Below are 27,481 nucleotides of genomic sequence, written 5' to 3' on the forward strand. Positions count from 1 at the left end.
TCTCATACAAAAATTTACATACACCTTGCCATACACTCCTAACTGCTCCCCCTCCAAAGAGACAGCACAGTTCTTCCCTCCACTCTCTCTCCTCGTGTCCATTGGGTAGCTTCTGGCCTCCTCTGCCCTCCCATCCCCCCTCCAGACAGGAGAAGAATGGCTGTAATCTTATACCACGGACTGCCAGAAGAGCAAGCAAATCTGTCTTGGAAGCAGTACAGCCAGAAGGCTTCTTAGAAGAGAGGAGGGCGAGACTTTGTCTCACAAACTTTGGACATGTTATCAGGAGGGACCAGTCGCTGGAGAAGGATATCATGCTTGGTAAAGTAGAGGGTCAATGAAAAAGAAAAAGACCCTCAATGAGATGGACTGACAGAGTGGCTGCAATGATAGGTTCAAGCACAACAACGACTGAGAGGATGGGGCAGGACTGGGCAGTGTTTCGTTCTGTTGTACATAGGGTTGCTATGAGCTGGAATCAGCTCCATGGCACCTAACAACCTGACAGGCTTTTCTTCCACAGTGCTGCTGGGTGGATTTGAACTGCTAGACTTTCGGTTAGTAATTGAGAGGAAACCACCCGACACATAAACCAAACCCATTGCCATCAAGTTGATTCCAACTGATAGTGACCCTATTGAACAGAGTGGAACTGCTCCATAGGGTTTCCAAGGGGTGCCTGGTGGATTCCAACTGCCAATCTTTTGATTAGCAGCCGTAGCTCTTAACCAGTACGCCACTTGGGTTCCCAAGGGTCTTAATAAACATGTGGAATTAAGAAAAAAACCCAACCCAGACCATTTTTAGTTATGCCTGAGATTGGGTTTTTGTTTCAGAGGGAACCTGAGGGACTGAGCTGCAGATACCCAGGGTGTTACTGTACAGTAAATGCGATTCATCTCTTGGACTCCTAGAACTGAGGTCTCAGAAGGGTTGCTTCTCTGCCTGGGCAGTATATATAACTATCTACAACCAGGGTTGCATGCTGAAAGATATAAAGAGTTTGATGAATCTGATTGAGGATGTCTACGTATTTGAACTGTGATTATAGCCAAAAATGCTGGGTGGCAAAGGGGATATCAATTTGAATCTCCAATCTGCAAGAAACATCCAAAATGCAGGAGAAAACACTGAGCCTACTTCGGTTGGGTCAGCCTGGATAGCCGCTAAGTTAACAGGCAGGACCCAGCTTTGTTTGCTCATGTTATTTTCATTTTTATTCTCCCTTGTCTCTCCTCCTTTACCTATTATTGTCTTTTTATTTTCCCTATTGCTTTTATTCTCTTTTCCTCTTTATAGTATCATAATAAATATTTTGAAACCATGTAAAATTAATGCAAAATTAAACAGCTATACAATAAAATCCTTTAGGATTTTAAAGCTATTGTTTAAAAAAAAAACTATTTTAATTTTGATGTAGCCCTGTACCTTTTTTTTTTTTAACTCTGGTTCAGCCCAATAGCTGCCTGGTGGAGTGTTTATTTCTGTGTGCTGCTAATACTTGTGTCTGAGTCCCTAATAAATAACTTGGATGATGATAGCAATGAATGACTGGAATTTAAAGGAATAAGGAGGGACTGCCTCACATGACTGACAGTCATTACATTTGCATTTAAGATGCATTGAAACAATTGCTTTTATCTGCGACTATAAAAATATATGGATATGAGGATTCTTAGACAAATATGAAAACTTATAAACCCTGTTCTTAGTTTCTCTTAATAGAAGTTATAATAATTCTAATATGGTTTATAATCTATCTAAAGATCTGTCTTGCTTTATATAACAGATGAATTGAAACATGAAAATTCATATATTAAATATTTTAAACACATGATCAAATATTGTTATTCAAATAATCTTACACAGAGGAAAATATATATACTGAGTTTGCTTACAATGAAACAAACTTTTTCTCCAGATAATAAATGGTCTCCACAGGAGCAATTTAAATGGGTTCTTTAAAAAGAACCACTCACCTCACCATTATTTTTGGTTTTTTAGATAATATTAGTAATTTTCAAAGGAACAAAATTATTTTAAACTGTTGATTATCAAAGATATGTCTGTGTTTGTTTAAAATTCACCTTTGTCACACAGAAAATCCTTTTCCCAAAAAGAACTAAAATTAGAATCCATTGATAAACATTTCCTTAAATTTCTTTTTTAGTGAATAAAACATCTCTTTGGAACCGCAAAACAGGAGCTGAGTATTTTCAAACAGGAAATCTCTAGAAAATGGTAAGAGGTAAAATGAGGGTGAACATACAAGCCGTCGTCCTATGACAGAGTATAAGACGATAACTTCTAACTGACGCTACGTTGCCCAGTGGGGTCTGCAGGTGCTGTGGGCAATGAGAGAAGCAGGATCAGTGAGGGCTATGATGGGGTTTACGTGGCTCACTCTAACCATGTACCCTTCATGTCACAGCATTCTTTAAGACAGACGGATGGAGGAATAAAAAATTAATCCACCTTCATCCCCTCTATTCAGCCACGAGGTCTTGCTACCCCTCTTCTAGATCAAATATAAATTTGGGGAGCCCTGGTGGTGCAGTGATTAAGTGCCCAGCTGCTAAACGAAAGGTCATGGTTTGAACCCACCAGCTTCTCCTCAGGAGAAATATGGGGCAGTCCGCTTCTGTGAAGATTTACAACCTTGGAAACCCTACGGGGCCATTATGCTCTGTCCCACAGGGTGTCTATGAGCCGGGATCCACTTGATGGCAGTGGGCTTGGGCCCTTCCTACTCTGGGTCCTGGTGCTTACAGTGGGGCTGCTCAACTCCCTGGCGACAGGTTAGTTTAGTTGGTCTGGCCAGTCCACTCTACACTCCAGTCCTCCCGGCCTCCATGGTGACGGGATGGCATGCGACCAAGCAAAACCAATCAAAGCACTTTTGTCAGAACTATCAGGAAAGAGACATCTCTTTCAGCTAGGAATGAAAACTTGTTAAGTAAGCCTGATAGGCGAGCCTGCCTAAGAATGGAAAGGAGCCTGAACCTGCCTGAGGAAGGAGCCAATGCAGAGAAGAGCATAGCTGAGACATAAATAGAGACAGATTTTTGAAGCAGTTGTTTGAGTGCCTGTATCCGGTTGAGACAGATCTACTTCTGGGTTGTGCAGTTAAATGCGGCAGCAAATGTCTTTCTTTTTTTTTTTTTTTTTAAGTGGAGTAAGTTGGAATTTAATTTCTTTTACCTATATCCTGAAGAATCCAAGTGAATAAAACACTTAAATATTATTCATCTTTCATGGCTTAATGCAAATGTAACGTACCTTGGATTGCCACAGCTAAAACGTAACATTCTCTTCTCTTTGCCCATGTGCACTTTGCTTAGACTTCTCACCCTTCGCCTTGCAACATAGCTAGGTATGTGAATAGAATTTCCCTCCCCAAAATGAAAGTGTCTTGAAGGCAGGGACCATAATGGTTGGTGGCAAATCTATACTTGATATAACAATAAGGTGAAAGCTATAGGATTAAAAAAGATGCTTAGTTGATTCTCAGGGGATACCATTACTACAATGATACGTTCTTAGCATATTAATACATAATCTGGTCAGTGGGCTATATTTTTCTTTTTTCCTTCAAGAAAATTGGGAGAGCAACTTCTACCACATGAAGACATCTCTGCATTGGAAGTTATTGTGAGAAAAAAAACTTAATGACAGTTAAATGTCAGAGAGTTTTCAAAAGGATTTACATATACTAAGACCCACTTAATCCTACAACAGTATGAAGTAGGTATGATTATTATGATTCCTACTTTGCAGGTGAGGAGCCTGAGTAACAGAGGAGTTAACTCACTTGCCTAAAGTCACTTAGTTAATAGCTGGTAGAGCAGAGATTCAATTCAGGCATTTTGATTCCAGAATGTACTCTCTCAACTACTGCATAATATTGCCTCTCCTCCATTCTCGTTTGGGTGGGCTTGATGCACAGCCTACCAGGAAGAGTGATGTGCAAAGACCCTGAGATGAAACCTGTGTTTCCAAATGCAGCTAGGATGACAAATATGCTCAGATGACACGTGCCTTATAGACACAAAATAATTCATGGTGTTGATCACGATGGAGACTCTTCTTTGATTCGGAAGTAATTCTTTTGCTGCTAATTTTGTAACATCGCCATCATCACAAATTTTTATAAACTCAAGTAAGCAGATATTACAAAACCAAACAAAACCCACTGCCCTTGAGTCGATTCTGACTCATAGCTACCCTACAGGACAGAGTAGACCTGCCCCATAGGGTTTCCAAGGAGTGCCTGGTGAATTCAAACTGCTGACGTTTTGGTTAGCAGCCAAACTCTTAACCACTGTGCCACCTGGGTTTCCATCAGAGATTACAGTCACAAGAAAAATCCCAGTGGTTTCATTTGTAAGAAAACACCTGAAGATTAGGGAAAAAAATGACCAAGCTTGCAAGACAGTAAGTAATCTGTGTTCTGGGAATGCCAATTTCATTACCTAAAAATGAATAGCTACAAAGAAATTTTAAATTATTACATCCATCATATGATTTGTTCAGTAGACTTTCTTAAAGCTCGTTCCTTTCAGGGTTAGTGTATGAAGGGGTTTTAAAACCTACGCAATGAAGAACTGGGTCATGTTATAAAAATATAAAAATGGACAAAGATATGAAAGAAAAAATCATAAATATTGTGAACCAAAATGTCAGCCAGTTTTCTTCTTCAAAAACATTTAAATGGAGGAGTATAGATGCATCATGGTCAAATTAACAAAGCACTAGAGAAAGCAGACAACAAGTTCAGGTATGCCAGCAGCATAGAAGGTCCTAGCCGATAAGCTACATGGTAAACAACAGGATAAGTGCTCAGCAGCCTTGATTCATTCTTCCTTACGTAAGTCCTGAATATGAAATATTCATATACTAAGTATTTTAAACGCATTACTGAATATTGCTATTTAAACAATCTTACTGAGAATTCTTCCTAAACTGATGAGTATTTATATTTGGAAAATCTCTATCTTTATATACTGAGCTTGCTTACCATGAGATAACCTTTCATCCAAACAATAAATGCTCTACACGAACAATTTACACGGTTTCTTTATAATTTTTCTTTTAAATTTCACTTGCTTTGTGTGCAAAAACTTCTCTAGTTGTAGCTGTCTTAGTAAAACCCCAAACAAATGAATGCAATGAATTAAAAAAAACACACAATCATGAAACTCTGTGGGGAGAAGCATTATTTCTCTCAAGAGCTTAGGAAAAAAAAAACTTTTAAAGAAACAGTCATAGTCAAGGGTTTTAGATTTCCCTGAGGTCTAGTGAACACCGTAGTTGATAAAGCCATCATCTGGATTTGATGGCAGCACTCCCCAAAGACCTCAAGATAACTTTTTCAGCCATCCCTTCACATGAGTTAGTGAGTACATCTTTGTCAAACATTCCATTGCCCAATGGCCTTACCATACAGATTAAAAAAAAAAATCTGTCAATAGGAGAGATGAAAGTAAAATCAGAAGAAAGTTGCCTGGTTAGGCTGCTGTGAATCTTATCTCCAACATTCAAAAATATAACCTACCTGGCAACAGCACTGAACTCCGTGACTCAGGTTTGGAAAACTACTTCCAAATTTGCCAAAAACAGAGCTAGTTCTGCCTCGGCAAATACTGGTATCAATTTAGGCAAATTTTCAGTTTTCAGAAGTTAGAAATTCACGAAGGTGATGAAAGTAAGATGGATGGAAGAAGCTGAATCTGAGGATATTGAGAATAACATTAACTGGACAAAGATCTATATGCCAAGAGTAACAACCATTGAGTGTGGGATATATTCTCTTCTTGTTACTTCTCTTCATTCCTCTTCCGAAATTGAGTGTGTGTGTAGGTGTGAGCATGTGTGTATGTGTATGTGTGTGTATTCTGCTTACATGACAATGTGGAGGACATAAAGTACAGAAAACAAAACTTCCTTTGCTTCACCGTAAAACTGGTTCGTTTTGGCTACCAAATTTTGTCTACTTCTCATAAAATTGCAAAAACCGAGAAAAAAGATGACTTACAAGTCAGCAATTTATACCTACATTTATAATAAAAGTTAAAATTATTCTAAGGTATATTTAATAGGAAGATGCAATTATTGTTTTAAAAAATTTGTATTTTAAAATTCATGGTTTATGAGATAATTCGTATCACTTGGTGTATAAGAGAAAAAGTTAATGTGGTATCTTTAAAAACTTTCTTCACCTAGAATGTTTTTTAAAACGAAGTTTAGGAGCAGGAATCAGACTATATCTCCTAACAAACTTTACTCCAATAATGATTTATTAGTGGATGAAGATGTCCCTTGAGAGAGTACTAAGGTAACTTTAGATTAAAGATGTAAATGTTGCTAAGAAAACCTATCAGTGCATGCATTCATAATTTCTACAAAATGGCTTCAAAATTCCTGAAAATGTTATTGTTAGTGAACACCAGGATTTTCCTTCTGCCAATTGGTTATGTCTATGCAATCCATATTAATGCTTTCAAATTAAAACAGATGTAATGATTTCTGAATTAAAGAAGTTTAGTTAAATGAAAAATGTGATAGAATCACTTGCCTTTGAAATCTCTCTTCACACTATAAAGGCAGCCAAATGAATCAAAATGTGACTGTGACAACATTATCTGTCTAATTCAGTACACTTTCTAGCAATATTCCTCAATCACCTACATCCGGAAATATGTATAAAATAGAAAGGTCATGATACTGATTTTTAGAGGGCTAATTCTATGAGTCGGATTCGACTCGAGGGCACTGGGGTTTTTAATTATAGAATGGAAATCCTGGTGGCATAGTGGTTAAGAGTTCAGCTGCTAACCAGAAGGTCGGCGGTTCAAATCCAACAGGTGCTTCTTAGAAACCCTATGGGACAGCTCTAACCTGACCTATAGGGTCACTGTGGGTTGGAAATGACTCAACGGCAATGGGTTTTGGTTTGGTGATTACAGAACACACATGATTTTAGGTAGCCTCACACTACTTCAAGGTTGTACACTTGATTAAAATCCAAAAAGAATTAAAATAAATGAAATAATCCTAGATGGTAATTCTTACCATCCCAATTTAACTCTTTTCAAATTTAATTATATTTTTCATATTACTACAAACAATATAGTACACAAAGTCTGTAGGAGAATTGCCAAATCAGTTACTGAAAACAGCTGGATCAAACCTACATTTGTAGCATTCTTTAAAAATAAGTTAAAAAAAAATCTACCTGACTTCGGTGGATTACCCCAAATGCTCAAGTCATTTACTTTGAGCAACAATTTAGAATAACATTCAGGAGTAATGTTATGGACTTGCACTGTGTCTCCCAAAAATATGTATTGTCCGTCCTAACTTCCATGCCTGGGGGTATAAGCCCAGTTAGGAATGTGCTGTCTTTTTTATGTTAATGAGGCAGGATTAGTGTAGGATGTGTTTTGAGTCAATCTTCTTTGAGATATAAAAGAGACTAAACAAGCAAGGGAAAGCAGAGATGGGGGAAGAGAGATGCCAAGCCACAAGAAAATCGCCCAGGAGCAGAAGCTCACAAGAGACAAGGACCTTCCTCCAGAGCCGACAGAGAGGGAAAGCCTTCTCCTAGAGCTGGCACTCTGAATTCAGACTTCTAGCTTCTTAAACTGTGAGAAAATAAAGTGGGTTAAAGCCACCTACTTGTGGTATTACTGATATAGCAGCACTAGATAACTAAGACAAGTATGAACTATGAGATCAGACGACCCATATTTATATCTTGGCTGTCACTTTGTGACTTTACTGAAGTTAACGTTCAGAAGTCACTTAGCCCCTCTAGGCCTTAGATTCTACGACTGTAAGACAGGATAGTAATAGCAACTTATGCATTTTATAAGGAGCCTTGGTGGCACAGTGGTTTAGCACTCATCTGCTAACTGAAAAGTTGGCAGTTTTAACCCTGGGGGAAAGATACGCAGTCTGTCCTATAGGGTTGCTATGAGTCGGAATTGGCTTGATGGTAACGATATTTTTTTCTTTTTTAAAATTTTTATTGTGCTTTAAGTGAAAGTTTACAGATCAAGTCAGTCTCTCACACAAAAATTTATACACACCTCGCTATATACTCCTAATTGCTCTCCCCCTTATGAGACAGCACACTCCTTCCCTCGACTCTATTTTCATGTCCATTCAGCCAGCTTCTGACCCCCTCTGCTCTCTCATCTCCCCTCCAGACAGGGGATGCCAACACAGTCTCACTCTTCACCAGTATCATTTTCTATCCCATAGTCCAGTCCAATCCCTGTCTGAAGAGTTGGCTTTGGGAATGGCTCCTGTCTTGGGCTAACAGAAGGTTTGGGGACCATAACCTCCAGGGTCCTTCTAATCTCAGTCAGACCATTAAGTCTGGTCTCTTTACGAGAATTTGGGGTCTGCATCCCACTGCTCTACCATTCCCTCAGGGGCTCTCTGTTGTGCTCCCTGTCAGGGGAGTCATTGGTTGTAGCCATACACCATCTAGATCTTCTGGTCTTGGGCCAATGCAGTCTCTGGTTTATGTGGTCCTTTCTGTCTCTTGGGCTCATAATTACCTTGTGTCTTTGGTGTTCTTCATTCTCCTTTGCTCCAGGTGGCTTGAGACCCACTGATGCATCTTAGATGGCCACTTGCTAGCATTTAAGACCCCAGAAGCCACTCTCCAAAATGGGATGCAGAATGTTTTCTTAATAGATTTTATTATGCCAATTGACTTAGATGTCCCCTGAAACCATGGTTCCCAAACCCCTGACCCTTCTATGCTGGCCTGCAAAGCATTCAGTTTATTCAGGAAACTTCTTTGCTTTTAGTTTAGCCCAGCTGTTCTGACCTCGCCTGTATTATGTGTTGTCCTTCCCTTCACCCAAAATAATTCCTATCCACTATCTAACCAGTGAAAACCCCTCTCCCTCCCTAACTCCCTCCTCTTGTAATCATCAAAGAATATTTTCTTCTACGTTTAAACCATTTCTCCAGTTATTATATTAGTGGTCTTATACAATATTTGTTCTTTTGCAACTGACTAATTTCACTCAGCATAATGCCTTCCAGATTCCTCCATGTTATGAAATGTTTCACAGATTCATCACTGTTCTTTATCGATGCATAGTATTCCATTGTGTGAATATACCATAATTTATTTATCCATTCATCCGTCGATGGGCACCTTGGTTGCTTCTATCTTTTTGATATTGTAAACAGTGCTGCAGTGAACATGGGTGTATATATATCTGTTCATGTAAAGGCTCTTAATTCTCTAGGATATGTTCCAAGGAGTGGGATTGCTAGATCGTATGGTAATTCTATTTCTAGTATTTTAGGCAGTGCCAAATCGATTTCCAAAGTGGTTGTACCATTTTACATTCCCACCAGCAGTGTATAAGTGTTCCAGTCTCTCCACAACCTCTCCAATATTTATTATTTTGTGTTTTTTGGATTAATGCCAGCCTTGTTGGAGTAAGATGGAATCTCATCGTAGTTTTGATTTGTATTTCTCTAATGGCTAATGATCGTGAGCATTTCCTCATGAATCTGTTTAGTGAAGTGACTGTTCATATCCTTAGCCCGTTTTTTAATTGGGCTATTTGTCTTTTTGTAGTTGAGTTTTTGCAGTATCATGTAGATTTTAGAGATCAAACGCTGATCGGAAATGTTATAGGTAAAAACTTTTTCCCAGTCTGTAGGTAATCTTTTTAATTCTTTTGGTGAAGTCTTTGGGTGAGCATAGGTGTTTGATTTTTAGGAGCTCCCACTTATCTAGTTTTTCCTCTGCATTGTTAGTGATGTTTTGTATGCTGCTTATGCCACGTACTACGGCTCCTAGCATTGTCCCTATTTTTTTTCTATGATCTTTATCATTTTAGATTTTATATTTAGGTCTTTGATCCATTTTGAGTTTGTTTTTGTGCATGATGTGAGGTATGGGTCTTGTTTCATTTTTTGCAGGTAGATATCCAGTTATGCCAGCACCATTTGTTAAACAGACTGTCTTTTCCCCATTTAACTGACTTTGGCCTATACTTTTTTTTTTTTTATACTTTTTTATTGATATAAATTGACCTCCGAGTACCACTTTTGCTGTATTCCAAAGGTTCTGATAGGAAGTGTTTTCATTCTCATTAGATTCTATGAATTTCTTTATTCCATCCTAATGTCTTCTATAGCCCAGTCCTTTTTGAGCAGGGTGTTGTTCAGTTTCCAAGTGTTTGATTTCTTTTCCCTGGTTTTTCTATTGTTGATTTCTACTTTTATGGTCTTATGGTCAGAGAAGATGCTTTGTAATATTTTGATGTTTTGGATTCTGCTAAGGCTTGCTTTATGACCTAATATGTGGTCTACTCTAGAGAATGTTCCATGTACACTAGAAAAGAAAGTATACTTGGCTGCTGTTGGGTGGAGCGTTCTGTACATGTCTATGAGACCAAGTTGGTTGATTTGTGCCATTTAGATCTTCCATGTCTTTTTGAGCTTCTTTCTGGATGTTCTATCCTTTGCAGAAAATGGTGTGTTGAAGTCTCCTACTATTATTTTGGTGCTCTCTATCTTGCTTTTCCATACTATTAGAGTTTGTTTTATGTCTCTTGCAGCCCTGTCATTGGGTGCATAAATATTTAATATGGTTATATCTTCTTGGTATATTGTCCCTTTAATCATTATATAGTGTCCCTCCTTGTCCTATGTGGCATATTTAACTTTAACTGTCTATTTTGTTGGAAATTAATATTGTCACTCCTGTTCTTTTTTGATTGTTGTTCGCTTGATATATTTTTTTCCATCCTTTGGGTTTTAGTTTGTTTGTGTCTCTAAGGTGTGTCTCTTGTAGGCAGCATATAGACAGATAGTGTTTTTTTAATCCATTCTGCCACTCTCTGTCTCTTTATTGGTGCACTTAGTCCATTTATATTCAGTGTAATTACAGATAGGTATGAGTTTAGTGCTATCATTTTGATGTCTTTTTTTGTGTATTGTTGACAGTTTCTTTTTCCCACTTAATTTTTTTGTGCTGAGTAGTTTATCTTTATATATTGTCTCTTATTTGTTGTTGTTGATTTTGTATCTGCTGAGTCGCTAATTTTTATTTTATTTTGATGCGTAGGATTGTTATTCCCCTTTGTGGTTACTTTAATATTTACCCCTATTTTTCTAAGTTTACACCTAACTTTTCTTTCTTTATATCACCTTGTCATTCTCTCCATATGAAAGATCTATGACTACATTTCTTAGTCTCTCTTTATTATTTTAATGTTGTCTTCTTTTACATAATAACATTGCTGTTTCCTTGTTTTGAGCATTTTTTTTTAAATCTTATTTTTGTGATTTCCCTGTCTGGGTTGACCTCCGATTGCTTTGTCCAGTGTTCTAGTCATGGGTTGATATCTGATGTTGTTGATCTTCTAACCAGATAACTCCCTTTTGTATTTCTTGTAGTTTTGGTTTGGTTTTTATGAATCCCTCTAAAATTCTGTTTATCCACAAATGTCCCAATTTCACCTTCATGTTTGAGAGACAGTTTTGCTGGATATATGAGTCTTGGCTGGCAATTTGTTTTCCTTCAGTTCTTTATATAAGTCATCCCATTGCCTCCTTGCCTGCATGGTTTCTGCTAAGTAGTCCAAGCTTATTTTTATTGACTCTCCTTTTTAGGTGACTTTTCGTTTATCCCTAGCTGCTCTTAAAATTCTCTCTTTATCTTTGGTTTTGGTAAGTTTGATTATAATATGGCTTGGTGATTTTTTTAAAATCTACCTTATATGGAGTTTGATGAGCATCTTGGATAGATATCTTCTAATCTTTCATGATACCAGGGAAGTTTTCTACCAACAAATCTTTAACAATTCTCTCTGTATTTTCTGTTGTCCCTCCGTGTTCTGGTACTCCAATCACTCGTAAGTTATTTCTCTTGATAGACTCCCACATGATTCTTAAGGTTTCTTCATTTAAAAAAATTTTTTTTATCTGATTTTTTGTCAAATATATTGGTGCCAAGTGCGTTATCTTCAAGTTCACTAGTTCTGCCTTCCACTTGGTCAATTCTACTCCTCTGACTTTCTACTGAGTTGTCTAATTCTCTAATTTTATTGTTAATCTTCTGAATTTCTGATTGCTGTCTCTCTACGGATTCTTGCAGCTTATTAAATTTTTCATTATGTTCTTGAATAACCTTTTTAATTTCTTCAAGTACTTTTTCTGTGTGTTCCTTGACTTGTTCTGCATATTATCTGATCTCTTTCCTAATCTCGTTCCTGATGTCTTGAAGAGTTCTGCATATTAATCTTTTGATTTCTGCATCCGGTAATTCCAGGAAGACACCTTCATCCAGAAGATCCCTTGATTCTTTGTTATGAGAGCTTGCTGAGGCAATCATGGTCTGTTTCTATATGTGACTTGATATTGACTGTTGTCTCCGAGTCATCTATAAGTTATTGTATTAGTTTATTTCTGTTTGCTTACTGTATCCTAGCTTATTGGTTTGTTTTGATATGCCAAAATGGGTTGCTTGAGTTAGCTTGATTATTTTCCCCTTTGAAGCTCTGACATCTTGTCACCAGATGGCTAGAGCTGTTATCATGTATATTAGTCTAGTTGTCCATTCACTTTTCTTGAATGAATTCAGCTCAAGTGTCCAGGTAGCTGGTCATCAAGTGTGTGGTACAGGCTCTGTCCTACAGCCTTAGAGGGGCGGGGTGATTGGTGTAGGTACCTGTATCTGGTTGTAGCAGGGAGTCACGCTCTGGACAAGGCAGGGGGCTGAGAACTGTCCCCCAAGTGTCTGTAAGGAAAGCATGTCTCTGTTCTTTAGAGCGTACAGGTGGGTGTGTTCTGCAGATGGGCCATGGGCACCCAATGGTTTTGGTTTTAAGGACTGGGAGGTACCAGTTATCCTTGGACCCCTGTCACGGGTGGCTGGTTGACCTGAGTTAAGCCACCAGTCCTTAGGCCCCTGACGTGGGTAGGTGAGGACCCTGTTTAATAGCAAAGCCGTGTCAAATATCAAACACTCACTTCTTCACCGCGCAGCCGAAATGGTTGGAGTCTGCCAACAAGGCCTATTCTCCTGAAACTGGCCCATACAGGTCTATGCAGGGAGGAAAGGTATTCAAAGTCCAGGGAGCATTTATGCCCGGACAGGGGTTGCTTCTGTCCTGAGCTCCCGAGGTTAGTGGAGCTAGCAAATTATCTTTTCCCCCAATCATGAATTTATTCTTACTCCAAGTCTGGGAGGATGGCTCTGGGTGCTCAACAGGACCTATCTCAGGCCCAGGGAAATCAACAGCCTTTGAAGCTGGCTTGGGAGTGGGGGGCGGGGTAAAATATACACAAGTACATAGCTTTTGCAGAGAGCGTCATTCTTCTCTGGTTCTGGAGGCGTGAGTAGGCTGTGCGGTTGGCTGCTTCTGCCTGAGGAACTGCGGCTGAATGCTACTACCAGCCTGCTGCAGCCACTCCCGGGAATGGCGCCTGAGGGATCCCAGCGATTCAATTTTCCAGCCATTCCTCTCTGCTTCTGAATCGTATCTCTGTCCCCCTGCCACTTCGTCCATTTTCGGACTTTGCCTTTGCTGTTCAGGGCCCCTAGCTTGTTGATATAGTCGTTTCACTTGTTTTTTGGGGTCTTTTTTTTTTAAGAGGGAGTGTAGGAAGCATCTGCCTATTCTGCCATCTTGGCCCCGCCTCCTTTTTTTTTTTTTTTAATATATATACACATTTTATTGGAGCCCTGGTGGTGGTATGGTTAAGTGGTCAACTGTTAACTGAAAGTTGGCTGTTTGAGCCCACCCAGTGGCTCCATGGGAGAAGTCCTGGTGATATGCTTCCCTAAAGATTACAGCCTAGAAAACCTTATGAGGCAGTTCTACTCTGTCACATGAAGTTGCTGTGATTTGAAAATCGACTTGACAGCACAGAACAACAACATACATTTCATAGGGTGGTGCAAGTATAGCCTTAAATGAGTTAATGCATAAACCTAACACATAGTAACTGCTCAATAAAAGTTAATTATTTTTTATTATTTATTGGTACAAATAATTTTATTGTACCAATATAATTATTATTTAACTGAAATTAATTATTTATTTCTATTACTGAAGATAAATGTTGTTACACTGACATTTGAATCTAGAAAATATGAGCTGGGGTTAAAAAAAAAAAAAAAGTGTCCCTTGCAGTCTCTGTTCTTGGGAGTATTTTCTAAAACAGAAGAAATCTGGGCTACAATCTTACCAACAAGTATTTGTGGGTTTTTTATATCAAATGTACGTACGTGAGTTTGGAAACCATCGACTTAATCTCCAGAGACCCATTCAGCTCTAACAACCTATCATCATAAAAAAAAGGAAGCCATATTTAAATTTAATATAAGAAGTCAGAGATACTCAGAAATGGTATGTGAGAAGTGAGTGTGCATTTGCTATAAGAATTCAAGCAAAGTCTATCAGGCTTGCTGAAAAAAGAACAGGGCTGCAATGAGTGAGGGGGTGGGCTAGAAATGATGACTTCTGAGAATTCTTCCAAAGATTTTGTGAGTCAACAGTGTGTCAAAAGCAGATATATTCACTTCTTTTAGTGCCAAAATTACACAGTTAAGGAAGATGTATAGACTTGCCAGTCAAAAGAGAAAAAGAAATTTTATTTGTACTATTACTAAGAAAGTAAACAATTAACAGTCAATATTTTTTTAAATGCCTTTAATATGCCACCTTAGTTGACCCTGAAAATAGTCTTATAAGACAGAAATACAGGGAGAGAATAAAATAAATGACATATTGCAGTGGGCAAATCTGCTGCAAAAGACCTTTTTAAAGTTTTAAAAAGTGAGGTGTTCCTTTGATGACTAATGTGCGCCTGGCCCAAGCCGTGATCTTTTCAATTGCCTCATATGTATGTAAGGAAAGTCAGGAAAGGTATGCGTCAGGGTTGTATTCTTTCACCATACCTATACAATCTGTATGCTGAACAAATAATACAAGAAGCTGGACTATATGAAGAAGAATGGGGCATCAGGATTGGAGGAAGACTCATTAACAACCTGCGTTATGCAGATGACACAACCTTGTTTGCTGAAAGTGAAGAGGACTTGAAGCACTTACTAATGAAGATCAAAGACCACAGCCTTCAGTATGGATTACACCTCAACATAAAGGAAACAAAAATCCTCACAACTGGACCAATGAGCAACATCATGCTAAATGGAGAAAAGATTGAAGTTGTCAAGGATTTCATTTTACTTGGATCCACAATCAACAACCATGGAAGCAGCAGTCAAGAAATCAAGACACATTGCATTGGGTAAATCTGCTGCAAAGGACTGCTTTGAAGTGTTGAAGAGCAAAGATGTCACCCTGAAGACTACGGTGTGCCTCACCCAAGCCATGGCATTTTCAATCACATCACATGCATGTGAAAGCTGGACAATGAATAAGGAAGACCGAAGAAGAGTTCATGCTTTTGAACTGTGGTGTTGGCGAAGAATATTGAATATACCATGGCCTGCCAAAAGAACGAACAAATCTGTGCTGGAAGAAGCGCGGCCAGAATGCTCCTTAGAGGCAAGTATGGCGAGAGTGCGTCTTACATACTTTGGATGTGTCGTCAGGAGGGATGAGTCCCTGGAGAAGGACATTGTGCTTGGCAGAGTACAGGGTCAGCAGAAAAGAGGAAGACCCTGAACGACGTGGATTGACACAGTGGCTGCAACAATGAGCTCAAGAACAGCAATGATTGTAAGGATGGCGCAGGACCGGGCAGTGTTTCGTTCTGTTGTGCATAGGGTCGCTATGAGTTGGAACCGACTAGACGGCACCTAACAACAACAACAACAACAACATATGTATGTAAAAGTTGAATAATGAAAAAGGAAGACAGAAGGAGAATTGATGTGTTTCAACTATGGTGCTGGCAAAGAATACTGAATATACCATGGACTGCCAGAAGAACAAACCAATCAGACTTAGAAAAAATACAACCAGAATGTTCCTTAGAAACAAGGATGGCAAGACTTTGAATCGCTTACTTTGGATGTGTCATCAGGAAAGACCAAATGCTAGAAAAGGACATTTTTATGGATTGAATTGTGTCTCCCCAAAGTATGTGTTTTAAATCCTAACCTCTCTGCCTGTGGTAATAACCACATCCGGCAATGCGTTGTCTCTGTCATGTTAATGAGGCAGGATTAGTATAGGGTGTATCTTGAGTCAATCCCTTATAAGATATAAAAGGAAGGTAAATGCCAAGCCACTCTGAGATCTCCAAGGAACTGGGAAACAGAAGCTGAGGAGGCAATGATCTTTCTCCAGAGCCGACGGAAAGAGAAAGCCTTCCCCTAGGACTGACACCCTGAAATGGACTTCCAGCCTCCTAAACTGTGAGAAAATAAATTTATGTTGGTTAAAGGCATCCACTTGTGGTATTTCTATTATAACAGCACTAGATAACTAAGACAGACATTATGGTTTGTAAAGCAGAGTACCAACAAAAACAAGGGAAACCCTTAATGAGATGGATTGACATAAGAGCTGCTACAATGGACTCAAATATACTAATGATTATGAAGCTGGCTCAAAAATGGGCAACATTTCACTCTGTTATACACAGGTCTTCACTAGTAGGAGCTAAATGGTGGCAACTAACAGCAACATCTTAACAGATATGCACCCTAGATATTATGCTGTAGAGGAGGAAAAAACTCCCTTACAGTGTAAATACCATTGTTTATAGCACTTGTAGAGTCTTTTTCTTGGTCTAAACTAGTTTAACAAAGAATAGATTATTACTACAATTAACCAATGCTACATATTAAACATTTAACATATGACCAGAAGTGTACTAGGTCCTCCGGGGGTTCAAGGGAGGAACACAGCACAGTTGTGATACTAAGAAGTTAATTATCTATTTGGGGAAGAGAGGAGTAAAAGGCTGGAAACAACGTGCCATAATGGTAGCATGTAGTAAGTGCTAAGTGGTATGGTGAAGATTGTAAGTGTAATTAGCTTTCCAAGAAGGGAGAGATTTCTGGAGGCTACAGGAGCCAGGCAAGGGCATTGTGAGAAAATGGGTGGGATCTGACTAGATGTACTGGGGGATGAAGACATCAAAGAACATCTAGGTGAAGGGAGCACACAAGCAAGGAAGGGCATGTAGGTAGTATTTCTGTAAACACATCAAGAAATTAGCTTGATGTGTTTACAGAAATACTGATGACGGCAGGGTGACGAATGTGTTGAGTGGGAGGACATAAGGATGGATCGTGAAGTGAGTGGTCAGACTGTGCAGAACCCAAATGTAATGGATTGAATTGGGTCTGCCGAAAATACGTGTCAACTTGGTTAGGCCCTGTGTGGCTGTCCTCCATTTTGTGATTTCCCTATGTGTTATAAATCATAATCTCTGCCTGTGGTAAAAGAGGATTAGGGCAGGATGTCACACTCTTGCTCAGGTTACATCCCTGATCCAATGTAAACGGAGCTTCCCTGGGGTGTGGCCTGCATGTGGCCTGCAACACCTTTTATCTTAAAAAAAAAATTTTTTTTTTTTTTTTTTTTTTCTTAGGAGAGATAAAAGGAAAGGGAAGCAAGCAGAGAGTTTCTTGCTCATACCACCAAGAAAGCAGTGCCGGGAGCAGAGCACATCCTTTGGACCCAGGGTCCCTGTGTGGAGAAGCTCCTAGTCCAGGGGAAGATTGATGAGAAGGCCAACAGAGAGAGAAAGCCTTCCCCTGGAGCTGACACCCTGAATTTGGACTTTTAGCCTACGTTATTGTGAGGAAATAAACTTCTCTTTGTTAAAGCCATCCACTTGTGGTATTTCTGTTATAGCAGCACTAGATGACTAAGACACCAAGTTAGGCTAAAGAGGTGAGATATGATGTGGGAGGCAGGCAAGGCCACCAGAAGGCATGTGATCAAATGCTGTTTTAGGGAAGATTAGTTTGGCAGCTGTTTACAGGCTGAATTTATTTAGGGAGGGTGAGACTGGAAGCATAGAGCCCAATCATGTATCTGTGGTAGTAAACCATGTAGGAGGTTATGGAAGTCTGGATCACGTGGGTAGTTGTAAAAATGGAGAGGTTGGACTGGATCTTAGAGGCATCTTAAAGAAAGGATAATTAGAATGCATTGACCGATTACATACAAAACTGAATGGGAGGTAAGAGTAAAATATGAAGCTCAGATTTCCAGCCTAGAAGACTGAGATATGTTGGCTTCACTCATTGAAGCAAAAACCAAACAAAACAAAAAAGAAAGAAAAAGAAAAGCAAGCAGGGAAACTGATTTTCATGGAGGGAAATCAATTTTGAGCAAATTGGGTTTGAGGGGATGCAAAGGATGGATCTGTTGGTGACTGGATACATAGAACCGAGAGTCTGAGTGAGAAATCATGCAGAATATGTAGATTTAGAAATATTCTCTACAGAGGGAGAAGCTATAAGAATAAAAAGCATGCTTAAAACGAGTGTACAGAGAAGACCAAATTCATCTCTGTGCTTGGCGAAGTCCCAATATACTGCATGTGCTCGATAAAAGTTTTCAGAGTGGAAGAATGAACAATGGAATGAAATGAGCAAGGGAGAGAGGAAAGCGTTTTTGGAATATGCACAGTAAAGGAGGTAGAAGAAGCGCCAGCAAAGGAGATCAAGAAGTGGGAAAGGTCCAAAGATTATGCAACATCATAAACCACTTTAAATTAAAAAAAAAAAAAAACTTCAAAGAAAAATGCAATCGTTAACAGTGCCAGATATTGCTAGGAAGCCAAAGGAGTGAGGACTGGTTAGTGGTTTTGTCTGAATGACTTGGGGATCCTTAACAGTGGCTTTCAGTTGCGGGGGAAGGATGGGGGAAGCCCAGAAGCTGGATTAGGAAGGTGAGGTAGGGAATGTGGAAAGGGGACTGAAAAGAAAGTATAAGTTATACTCTGAGAGTCTGGCAGAGAAATAATGGTAACTATTTTTTTTAGTATCTACCATGATTTTTTTTTTTTTTTAGTATCTACCATGATAACAGGGTCAACAATGTTTCTTTAGGGTAGTGAAGACGTGTGTATACATGACGTTAACAAAGGAGCTAGGAGACAAAAGACCATAGACACCAGAGAAGGAGGTGTGGGCATGACATTTCAGATGACATAAGAGGAATGAGACTCAGTACTGGATTTACAACAGAGAGATATTTAGAAAGATTCACCTCCTGTGCCATATTTCAGCTGTATCAGACTGTTCACTATCCCCAGACCAAACCATTTACATCACAAACCTAGCACCTTTGGACTTGCTGCTCCCTTGAATTTAAATGACCTTCAGCTGTTAAAACCTTTCCATTATTCAGGGACTAGCTCAAACACCGTCACCGCCTCTGTGATAACTGTCTCCAGCCAGACTGATCAGCATTGATCTCTCTTTCTTACATACCAATAGACGATTAAGTGTTTCTTAATATTTAGAATTTATATTCTTTGGGAATGTATTGTTAGCTGCATCACAACTGGTCTTTTCCACTGTATTTTGGTCCATTGTACACAGCTGGAACTCAATAACGTTTTGAGCAAAGGTGAAAATTTTCTGCTAAGATTTAAGGGAAAGATAAAAACAGAATAGGGGAAGAATGCTTGGCTGAGGCTAAATCAGGGACATTGGGCAACTTCTTCTGGTTGTCCTCAATGCTCTCCTGAAGAAAGAGGTGAGATACCTGCTGAGACGGGGAGTGCGGAACTGATGTGAGGGAAGATCAGATTTGGCGCAGGTGCCAGGCTAGTCATCATAAAGGTGAGCAAAAGAAGGTGTAGGTCCCATAAGCATTGTTGTTGTTAGGTGCTGTCGAGCTGATTCCAACTCATAGGGACGCTGTAGGACACAGTTGCACTGCCCCACTGGGTTTCAAGGAGCAGCTGGTGGACTGGAACTGCTGACCTTTTGGTTAGCAGCCATAGCTCTTAATCACTACACCACCAGGGCACCAAAAAGGCTCCCAAGGAGTGGCTGGTGGGACATCCTGTATGATATATGATGTATGATATATATGAAGCCCTATGTAAGCATTGGGCATCGTGAATTTGCAATGGCCAGGTTTTCGTAGCAAGTTTCTTTTGCCAGGAGTTCACAGTTGCAAGGACAGAAAAAGCAAACAGCGTGGAGACCCAACATTGTTGGCTGGATCAGTGAGCTTCCCACAATCCCTAACAAACATTTAACAAGGGAGTGGGCAGTGTTGCAGGATGCTGGTGTAGACACTGCTGAGATGCCAATTGGGAAGTTCAGGCTGAGGAGACAACCCATCGCAGCCTGTAAGACCAAGGCTCTCCACTTGGCTGTGGGGAGAAGTGCCGGGTCAATTTTAAAGAATGCTGACACCTAGCTCCCACCCCTGAGACTCTGATTTAGTTGGTCTGGGGTGAGGCCTGGGCCTCTGCATTTTGGCTAAATGCTCCAGGTTGAGAACTACACAGTAAGGAGAGACAGGTCTGGGAAAGCAGAAGGGGCTGAGCAATGGAACCTTCTACTGAACACAGAGCACAGGATGAAATAAAAATGCTATTTATGGTCTCAGGCCTGAAAATTCCCCAGGAAGAGAAGGGTCTGACTTTACATAAAAGAAAGTATCTATGTTTTAAGATCCAAATGTGATCTCAACAGTTTCCACTGGACAGACGTCACTATTCCCTAACCGACAGTCATAATTGGCACCGTGGCAGGCAGATAGTTGAGGGGTGAGGGAAAAGTTACAAAACCGCTTTCTAGTCTTGATTTCAGAAAGAAAGTGGTCCATCCCGGAACAGACTTAGAGGGTCCTTCTGAGACCCACTGCGATTTGGGAGAGACAAGGGTGGAGGTGACGTGGGATACACAGGAAACCCCACACTGGGTCCCACAGAAGGTCAACCCATGGCCTGGGACTGCGTGGGAGGCCGTGGAGCAGCGCTCTGACTTCAACTGTAAAAGCCAGACCCAGCGGTCCTTTGCTCAGTCGCCTTCTGTGGCTCTCATTCATAAATTTGGCTAAAAGGTTTTTGAATCCACATACATTTCCCGCCAGTATCACCTTTTGGGACTAATGAGTTCCTTAAGTTTATAACCTGCTATGTGAAGCAGATTTCTTTTCATTTGCCCTAAACTTGCTTCACTCTGTTTTAAAGAGTGCCCTCCTTGTCCGCTAAAGAAAAAGTAAACAGGATTATAAAATGAGGACAGATTGGCTGAAGTAGGCAGGGAGAAAAAGAGCTAGGTGTTAGAAGGAACCGCAGACGACCTTAAATCGGTAGTATAGTTTTAAAAGGCGAACGTGGCTGGAATGCGGGCATGTGAGTGGAGCTGAGCAGCCACCAGACAATGGCTCCATTGTTCTCCTATTCCCTAGCCCCTTCCAGGAGCTCTGCATGCTGTTTGGGGCCCCGTGCCTAAATGAAAGGGAGAACTCGGAATGTTTAGCAGATATCAATAAAACCCATTAAAACACTGAGAGTGGAATTCAGAACTAAAATGAAATGAATTAGGATTTTTCAAGCTAGAAGAAAGCCATTCTATAGAAAAATATCTTCGATGCTATGTATAAAATGGGAAATAGTTGTTCTACATTTGAATTTAAACGTCAAAATCCTTCCATTAGTTCTAAGAATGAACTTCCTGACACTGACAACTACATATGAGATAAAGTGGCAGCAGAAAACGACGCATTGTTTTTTTTTTTTCAAGTTCACATTTCCAAAATGATTTGAGGTTCATCTTGCCTTTGTACCTGCCTCAACGGATTAGGAAGGTGGCAGAATGAGTTGTTTACTCACAGGGGTCAGGTAAGAATGGATTGGATGAGTATGGATATACACATCTTAGAGAAAAAGAGATTTATGATTAAAATGTTAATATGTGTAATTTTAAAAGGTATAAGGAAACAAATATTTCAAAAACCTACTAAACTTAGTAGGCTAAATAGTAAAGTATCCGTTGCATTTTTTTCTTCCAAGGTCATAGTATGAAGTTGATTACAGCAAAGTCTCGTGTTTTAGTGGAAAATAGGGCAAAGGTTATGTACAACAGGAACCCAGTCCTGTGGAGCCTGCAGAACCTAGGTTAGGCTCATAAAACTGCTCATTAAAGTGCTCTGTTTTGAAGCAAAAGCAAATAAATGAGCTCAGGGAAAAGAGCCACAGAAATCGTCTAGAAATATTTCCATGAAAGACTGTGAAAATAGTCTTCCGCAGTTATAAGAAAGGTGCAGCTATTGCTTATACAAATAGCCCACACTTAAAAGATATTTAAATACCTTCCCTGCAATGCTGGTTTTGACCTTCTGCCAAAAGCTACTTAATGTCTTTTTTTTTTTTTTTTAATTTTTCTGAATAGACTCTATGATGAACAACAACAACAACAAAAAAAATAAAATAAAAAGGCACACACACACCAGAACAGTTTCAAACAGCAGAGAAAAACTGTTTAGTTATCTACTCTCCCTAACCCCCACACCTCTGCCCCAATTCTGGATAAAACAGCAAATTTACAAGTTAGTTTTACACTGGTTTAAAATCTTAATCTCAAATTACAGAAATGGAAAGTGAAAGACATCTTGAAAATGTATAGGGCTAAGCTTCTCTACAAAAAGTATAGACTGAAGAGTTTTAAATGAATACTACTAGTGGCTTGCCAGCAAGATAATGACCATCAAGAGGACTTCTCTGAAGGCAGTTAGCCCCAAAGCAATTCAGACAGACCGTGCTTACACAACGGCTGGCTGATATCTAAAGCCTCAAGCCAAAAACAACACCAACGGTCAGCAGCGCCCATCACTTCTAGAGGGAACTGGACCTCTGGATGCTGATTAACTGTGGGGGTGTCCAGACACCCATCTGACTTTATATGTAAATCCAGTGATACCCCAAGCCCTGTCTGAGTTACCAGGGGCAGCCTGGTGGAATCTCACTGTGCCAAGTGACTGATCGGAATGAGGCAAGCTCGAAGAAAACAAGACTGCTCCAGAAAGAAGAACAAGTAGCGTGTCATGTGGTCTGAATTCACACATGACTATCTGTGGCTTTTCCTTGCACCATTTCCACAGTCTGCTGGAATCAGGATGAGGGACCCGGGAGGGAGTAAATATGAGTGTGGAAATTTGTCCCACTACTTATTTTTTTCATGTAAAAAGAGCTACTGATGGCAATATTCTATTTTCACTTCTACAACTAATTTTATCTTATGAAAAGCAGTCTGGAGCTTGCTTGGGAGAAACAATAAATCATACTGAGAGATGTCTTCTAAAAGCAAGGCGGGATTGCAGTGGGCTTCCCGCCAACGTTTACTGTTTCAGGAAGGTTTTGCTGTTGTCGGTGCTGTGGCTGTTCCAGTCTAGTGGAGGAGGGAGCTGGCTGACAGTCTTCCAGAGATTTGGCTAAAATAAAAACAGAGCTAAAATTTTACAAAGCTAAACTAAATCGCACTTCCTGTGAGATAGCCTAGATACTTGATAAACACATCTTGGCCAACAGCTTGTCTCTTCAGAGTTAGCCACAAAGAGGGTATTTCCTAATTCATCCGGCTCTAAACAAAAAAAAAATCACTACTCTTTCCCACTGGCCTCTAAAACGCCCTATTCAGGAATAATGATTTCTTTACTTTAGTAGATTTTAAAACCAGCATTGTTCTTTCTACAGTGGTAGTTTACATTTCTACTCACACACACACACACACACACGCACATTCTTGCACAAGTTAGCATGATTTAAAGCCTCTCATTTTTTATTCTTGAAGCCCCAAAAGGGAAACTGTGATTCATGCGCCAAAGAACACAGTCATTCATTATTTTTTCTTTCTTTTGCCCTGTACACACACCCTCCCACAAGGATTAAAAGCAGACTGGGATGTGGGGTATGGAGGGAGCCGGAGAGAGAGGGCAGAGGGAGAGGAAGACGGCATTTCACCAGCCTCTACCACACCGATGCAACACAGTCGGCACCTTGTGCTTCAGACTCACTGTTTCCTTCTTTCTAAGCCTTGGCCCCGTTCTACTGAAGCAGACAGTGTCATCTCTCCATGGAACTTGGAGAGGTGATAACTAATAAATGGCCTTTCTGAATTACGGTGACGGAGGATGGATAGGCCTAGAGAAATGATAACAACCCTATCTTTAATTTAAAAATTAAAAACAAAATTTGCACCCTGATATAATTTCAATCTTATAAATAAGTTGCAAAATAAATACAAATAATTCTTGTACCCTCCTCACCTGATTCCTCAAATGTTAAGCATCTCGTTGTTGCTGTTGTTAGGTGCCATCGAGTCGGTTCCAACTCATAGCGACCCCATGCACAACAGAACAAAACACTGCCCGGTCCTGAGCCATCCTTACAATCGTTGTTATGCTCGAGCTCATTGTTGCAGCCACTATGTCAATCCACCTCGTTGAGGGTCTTCCTCTTTTCCGCTGACCCTGTGCTCTGCCAAGCATGATGTCCTTCTCCAGGGACTCATCCCTCCTGACGACACGTCCAAAGTATGTAAGATGCAGTCTCGCCATCCTTGCCTCTAAGGAGCATTCTGGTTGTACTTCTTCCAAGACAGATTTGTTTGTTTTTTTGGCAGTCCATGATATATTTGATATTCTTCGCCAACACCACAATTCAAAGGCGTGAACTCTTCTTCGGTCTTCCTTATTCATTGTCCAGCTTTCACATGCGTATGATGTGATTGAAAAAACCATGGCTTGGGTCAGGCACACCTTAGTCTTCAGGGTGACATCTTTGCTCTTCAACACTTTGAAGAGGTCCTTTGCAGCAGATTTGCCCAATGCAATGAGTCTTTTGATTTCCTGACTGATGCTTCCATGGGTGTTGACTACGGATCCAAGTAAAATGAAATCCTTGACAACTTCAGTCTTTTCTCCTTTTATCATGATGTTGCTCATTGGTCCAGTTGTGAGGATTTTTGTTTTCTTTACGTTGAGGTGTAATCCATACTGAAGGCTGTGGTCTTTGATCTTCATTAGTAAGTGCTCCAAGTCCTCGTCACTTTCAGGAAGCAAGGTTGTGTCGTCTGCATAACGCAGGTTGTTAATGAGTCTTCCTCCAATCCTGATGCCCCGTTCTTCTTCATGTAGTCCATCTTCTCATATTATCTGCTCAGCATACAGATTAAATAGATATGGTGAAAGAATACAACCCTGATGCACACCTTTCCTAACTTTAAACCAATCAGTATCCCCTTGTTCTGTCCGAACAACCTCCTCCTTATCTATGTAAGAGTTCCTCGTGAACACAATTAAGTGTTCTGGAATTTCCATTCTTCGCAATGTTATCCACAGTTTGTTATGGTCCACACAGTTGAACGCCTTTGCATAGTCAATAAAACACAGGTAAACATCCTTCTGGTATTCTCTGCTTTCATCCAGGATCCATCTGACATCAGCAATGATATCCCTGCTTCCACGTACTCTTCCGAAACCGGCCTGAATTTCTGGCAGTTCCCTGTCAATATACTGCTGCAGCCGTTTTTGAATGATCTTCAGCAAAATTTTGCTTGCGTGTGATATTAATGACATTGTCGTATAATTTCCACATTCGGTTGGATCACCTTTATTGGGAATAGGCATAAATATGAATCTCTTCCAGTCAGTTGTCCAGGAAGCTGTCTTCCATATTTCTTGGCATAGACGAGTGAGCACCTCCAGGACTGCATCTGTTTGTTGAAACATCTCAATTGATATTCCATCAATTCCTGGAGCCTTGTTTTTCCCCAATGCCTTCAGAGCAGCTTGGACTTCTTCCTTCAGTACCATCAGTTCCTGATCATATGCCACTTCTTGAAATGGTTGAACATTGACTAATTCTTTTTGTTATAATGACTGTGTATTCCTTCCATATTCTTTTGATGCTTCCTGCGTTGTTCAATATTTTCCCCATGAAATCCTTCACTATTGCAACTCAAGGCTTGAATTTTTTCTTCAGTTCTTTCAGCATGAGAAATGCCGAGCGTGCTCTTCCCTTTTGGTTTTCCATCTCCAGCTCTTTGCACATGTCATTATAATACCTTACTTTGTCTTCTTGAGATGCCCTTTGAAATCTTCTGTTCAGTTCTTTTACTTCATCAGTTCTTCCTTTTGCTTTAGTTGCTCGATGTTTGAGAGCAAGTTTCAGAGTCTCCTCTGACATCCACCTTGGTCTTTTCTTTCTTTCCTATGTTTTCAATGACCTCTTGATTTCTTCAGGTATGATGTCATTCCACAACTCATCTGGTCTTCAGTCATTACCGTTCAATGCGTCAAATCTATTCTTCAGATGGTCTCTAAATTCAGGTGGGATATACTCAAGGTCATATTTTGGCTCTCGTGGACTTGCTCTGATTTCCTTCAGTTTCAGCTTGAACTTGCATATGAGCAATTCATGGTCCATTCCATGGTCGTCCCCTGGCCTTGTTCTGACTGATGATATTGAGCTGTTCCATCGTCTCTTTCCACAAATGCAGTCAATTTGATTTCTGTGTGTTGCATCTGGCAAGGTCCATGTGTATAGTTGCCATTTATGTTGGTGAAAGAAGGCATCTGCAATGAAGAAGTCGTTGGTCCTGCAAAATTCTATCATTCGATCTCCGGCATTGTTTCTAGCACCACGGCCATATTTTCCAACTAGTGGTCCTTCTTGTTTCCAACTTTTGCATTCCTATCGCCAGTAATTATCAATGCGTCTTGATTGCACGTTCGATCAATTTCAGAGTGCAGCAGCTGATAAAAATCTTGTATTTCTTCATCTTGGGCCCTAGTGGTTGGTGTGTAAATTTGAATAACCAGTCGTATTAACTGGCCTTCCTTGTAGGCGTATGGATATTTTCCTATCACTGACAGCATTGTACTTCAGGATAGATCTTGAAACATTCTTTTTGACGATGAATGCGACACCATTCCTCTTCGAGTTGTCATTCCCAGCATAGTAGACTACATGATTGTCCGATTCAAAATGGACAATACCAGTCCATTTCAGCTCACTAATGCCTAGGATGGAAACCCTGGTGGCGTAGTGGTTAAGTGCTATGGCTGCTAACCAAAAAAAAGGTCGGCAGTTCAAATCTGCCAGGTGCTCCTTGGAAACTCTATGGGGCAGTTCTACTCTGTCCTATAGGGTCGCTATGAGTCAGAATTGACTCGATGGCACTGGGTTTGGTTTTGGTGTTTAATGCCTAGGATATCGATGTTCATGCGTTCCATTTCATTTTTGATGATTTCCAGTTTTCCTAGATTCATAATTCATACATTCTAGGTTCCGATTATTAATGGATGTTTGCAGCTGTTTCTTCTCATTTTGAGTCGTGCCACATCAGCAAATGAAGGTCCCGAAAGCTTTACTCCATCCACGCCATTAAGGTCGACTCTACTTTGAGGAGGCAGCTCTTCCCCAGTCCTCTTTGGAGTGCCTTCCAACCTGGGGGGCTCATCTTCCAGCACTATATCAGACAATGTTCCGCTGCTATTCATAAGGTTTTCACTGGCTAATGCTTTTCAGAAGT

The 27,481-nt window shown here is 40.1% G+C and overlaps 1 protein-coding gene across 7 annotated transcripts in view; it reads right to left on the reverse strand.

The window, feature by feature from the left end:
• Positions 1-27,481, reverse strand: part of DNM3 (dynamin 3) — a 735,481-nt gene that overhangs the window by 49,369 nt on the left and 658,631 nt on the right. The window contains exon 19 of one of the 7 annotated variants that reach the window (XM_049881212.1): positions 23,961-24,087. The exons of the other annotated variants lie outside the window; for them this stretch is intronic. Coding sequence (XP_049737169.1) covers positions 23,961-24,087 — 127 coding nt within the window. The remainder of the gene's footprint in view (positions 1-23,960; positions 24,088-27,481) is intronic. 7 annotated transcript variants of the gene reach the window in all.

This window comes from Elephas maximus, chromosome 3, assembly GCF_024166365.1.
Source record: "Elephas maximus indicus isolate mEleMax1 chromosome 3, mEleMax1 primary haplotype, whole genome shotgun sequence".
Lineage (NCBI taxonomy): Eukaryota > Metazoa > Chordata > Mammalia > Proboscidea > Elephantidae > Elephas > Elephas maximus.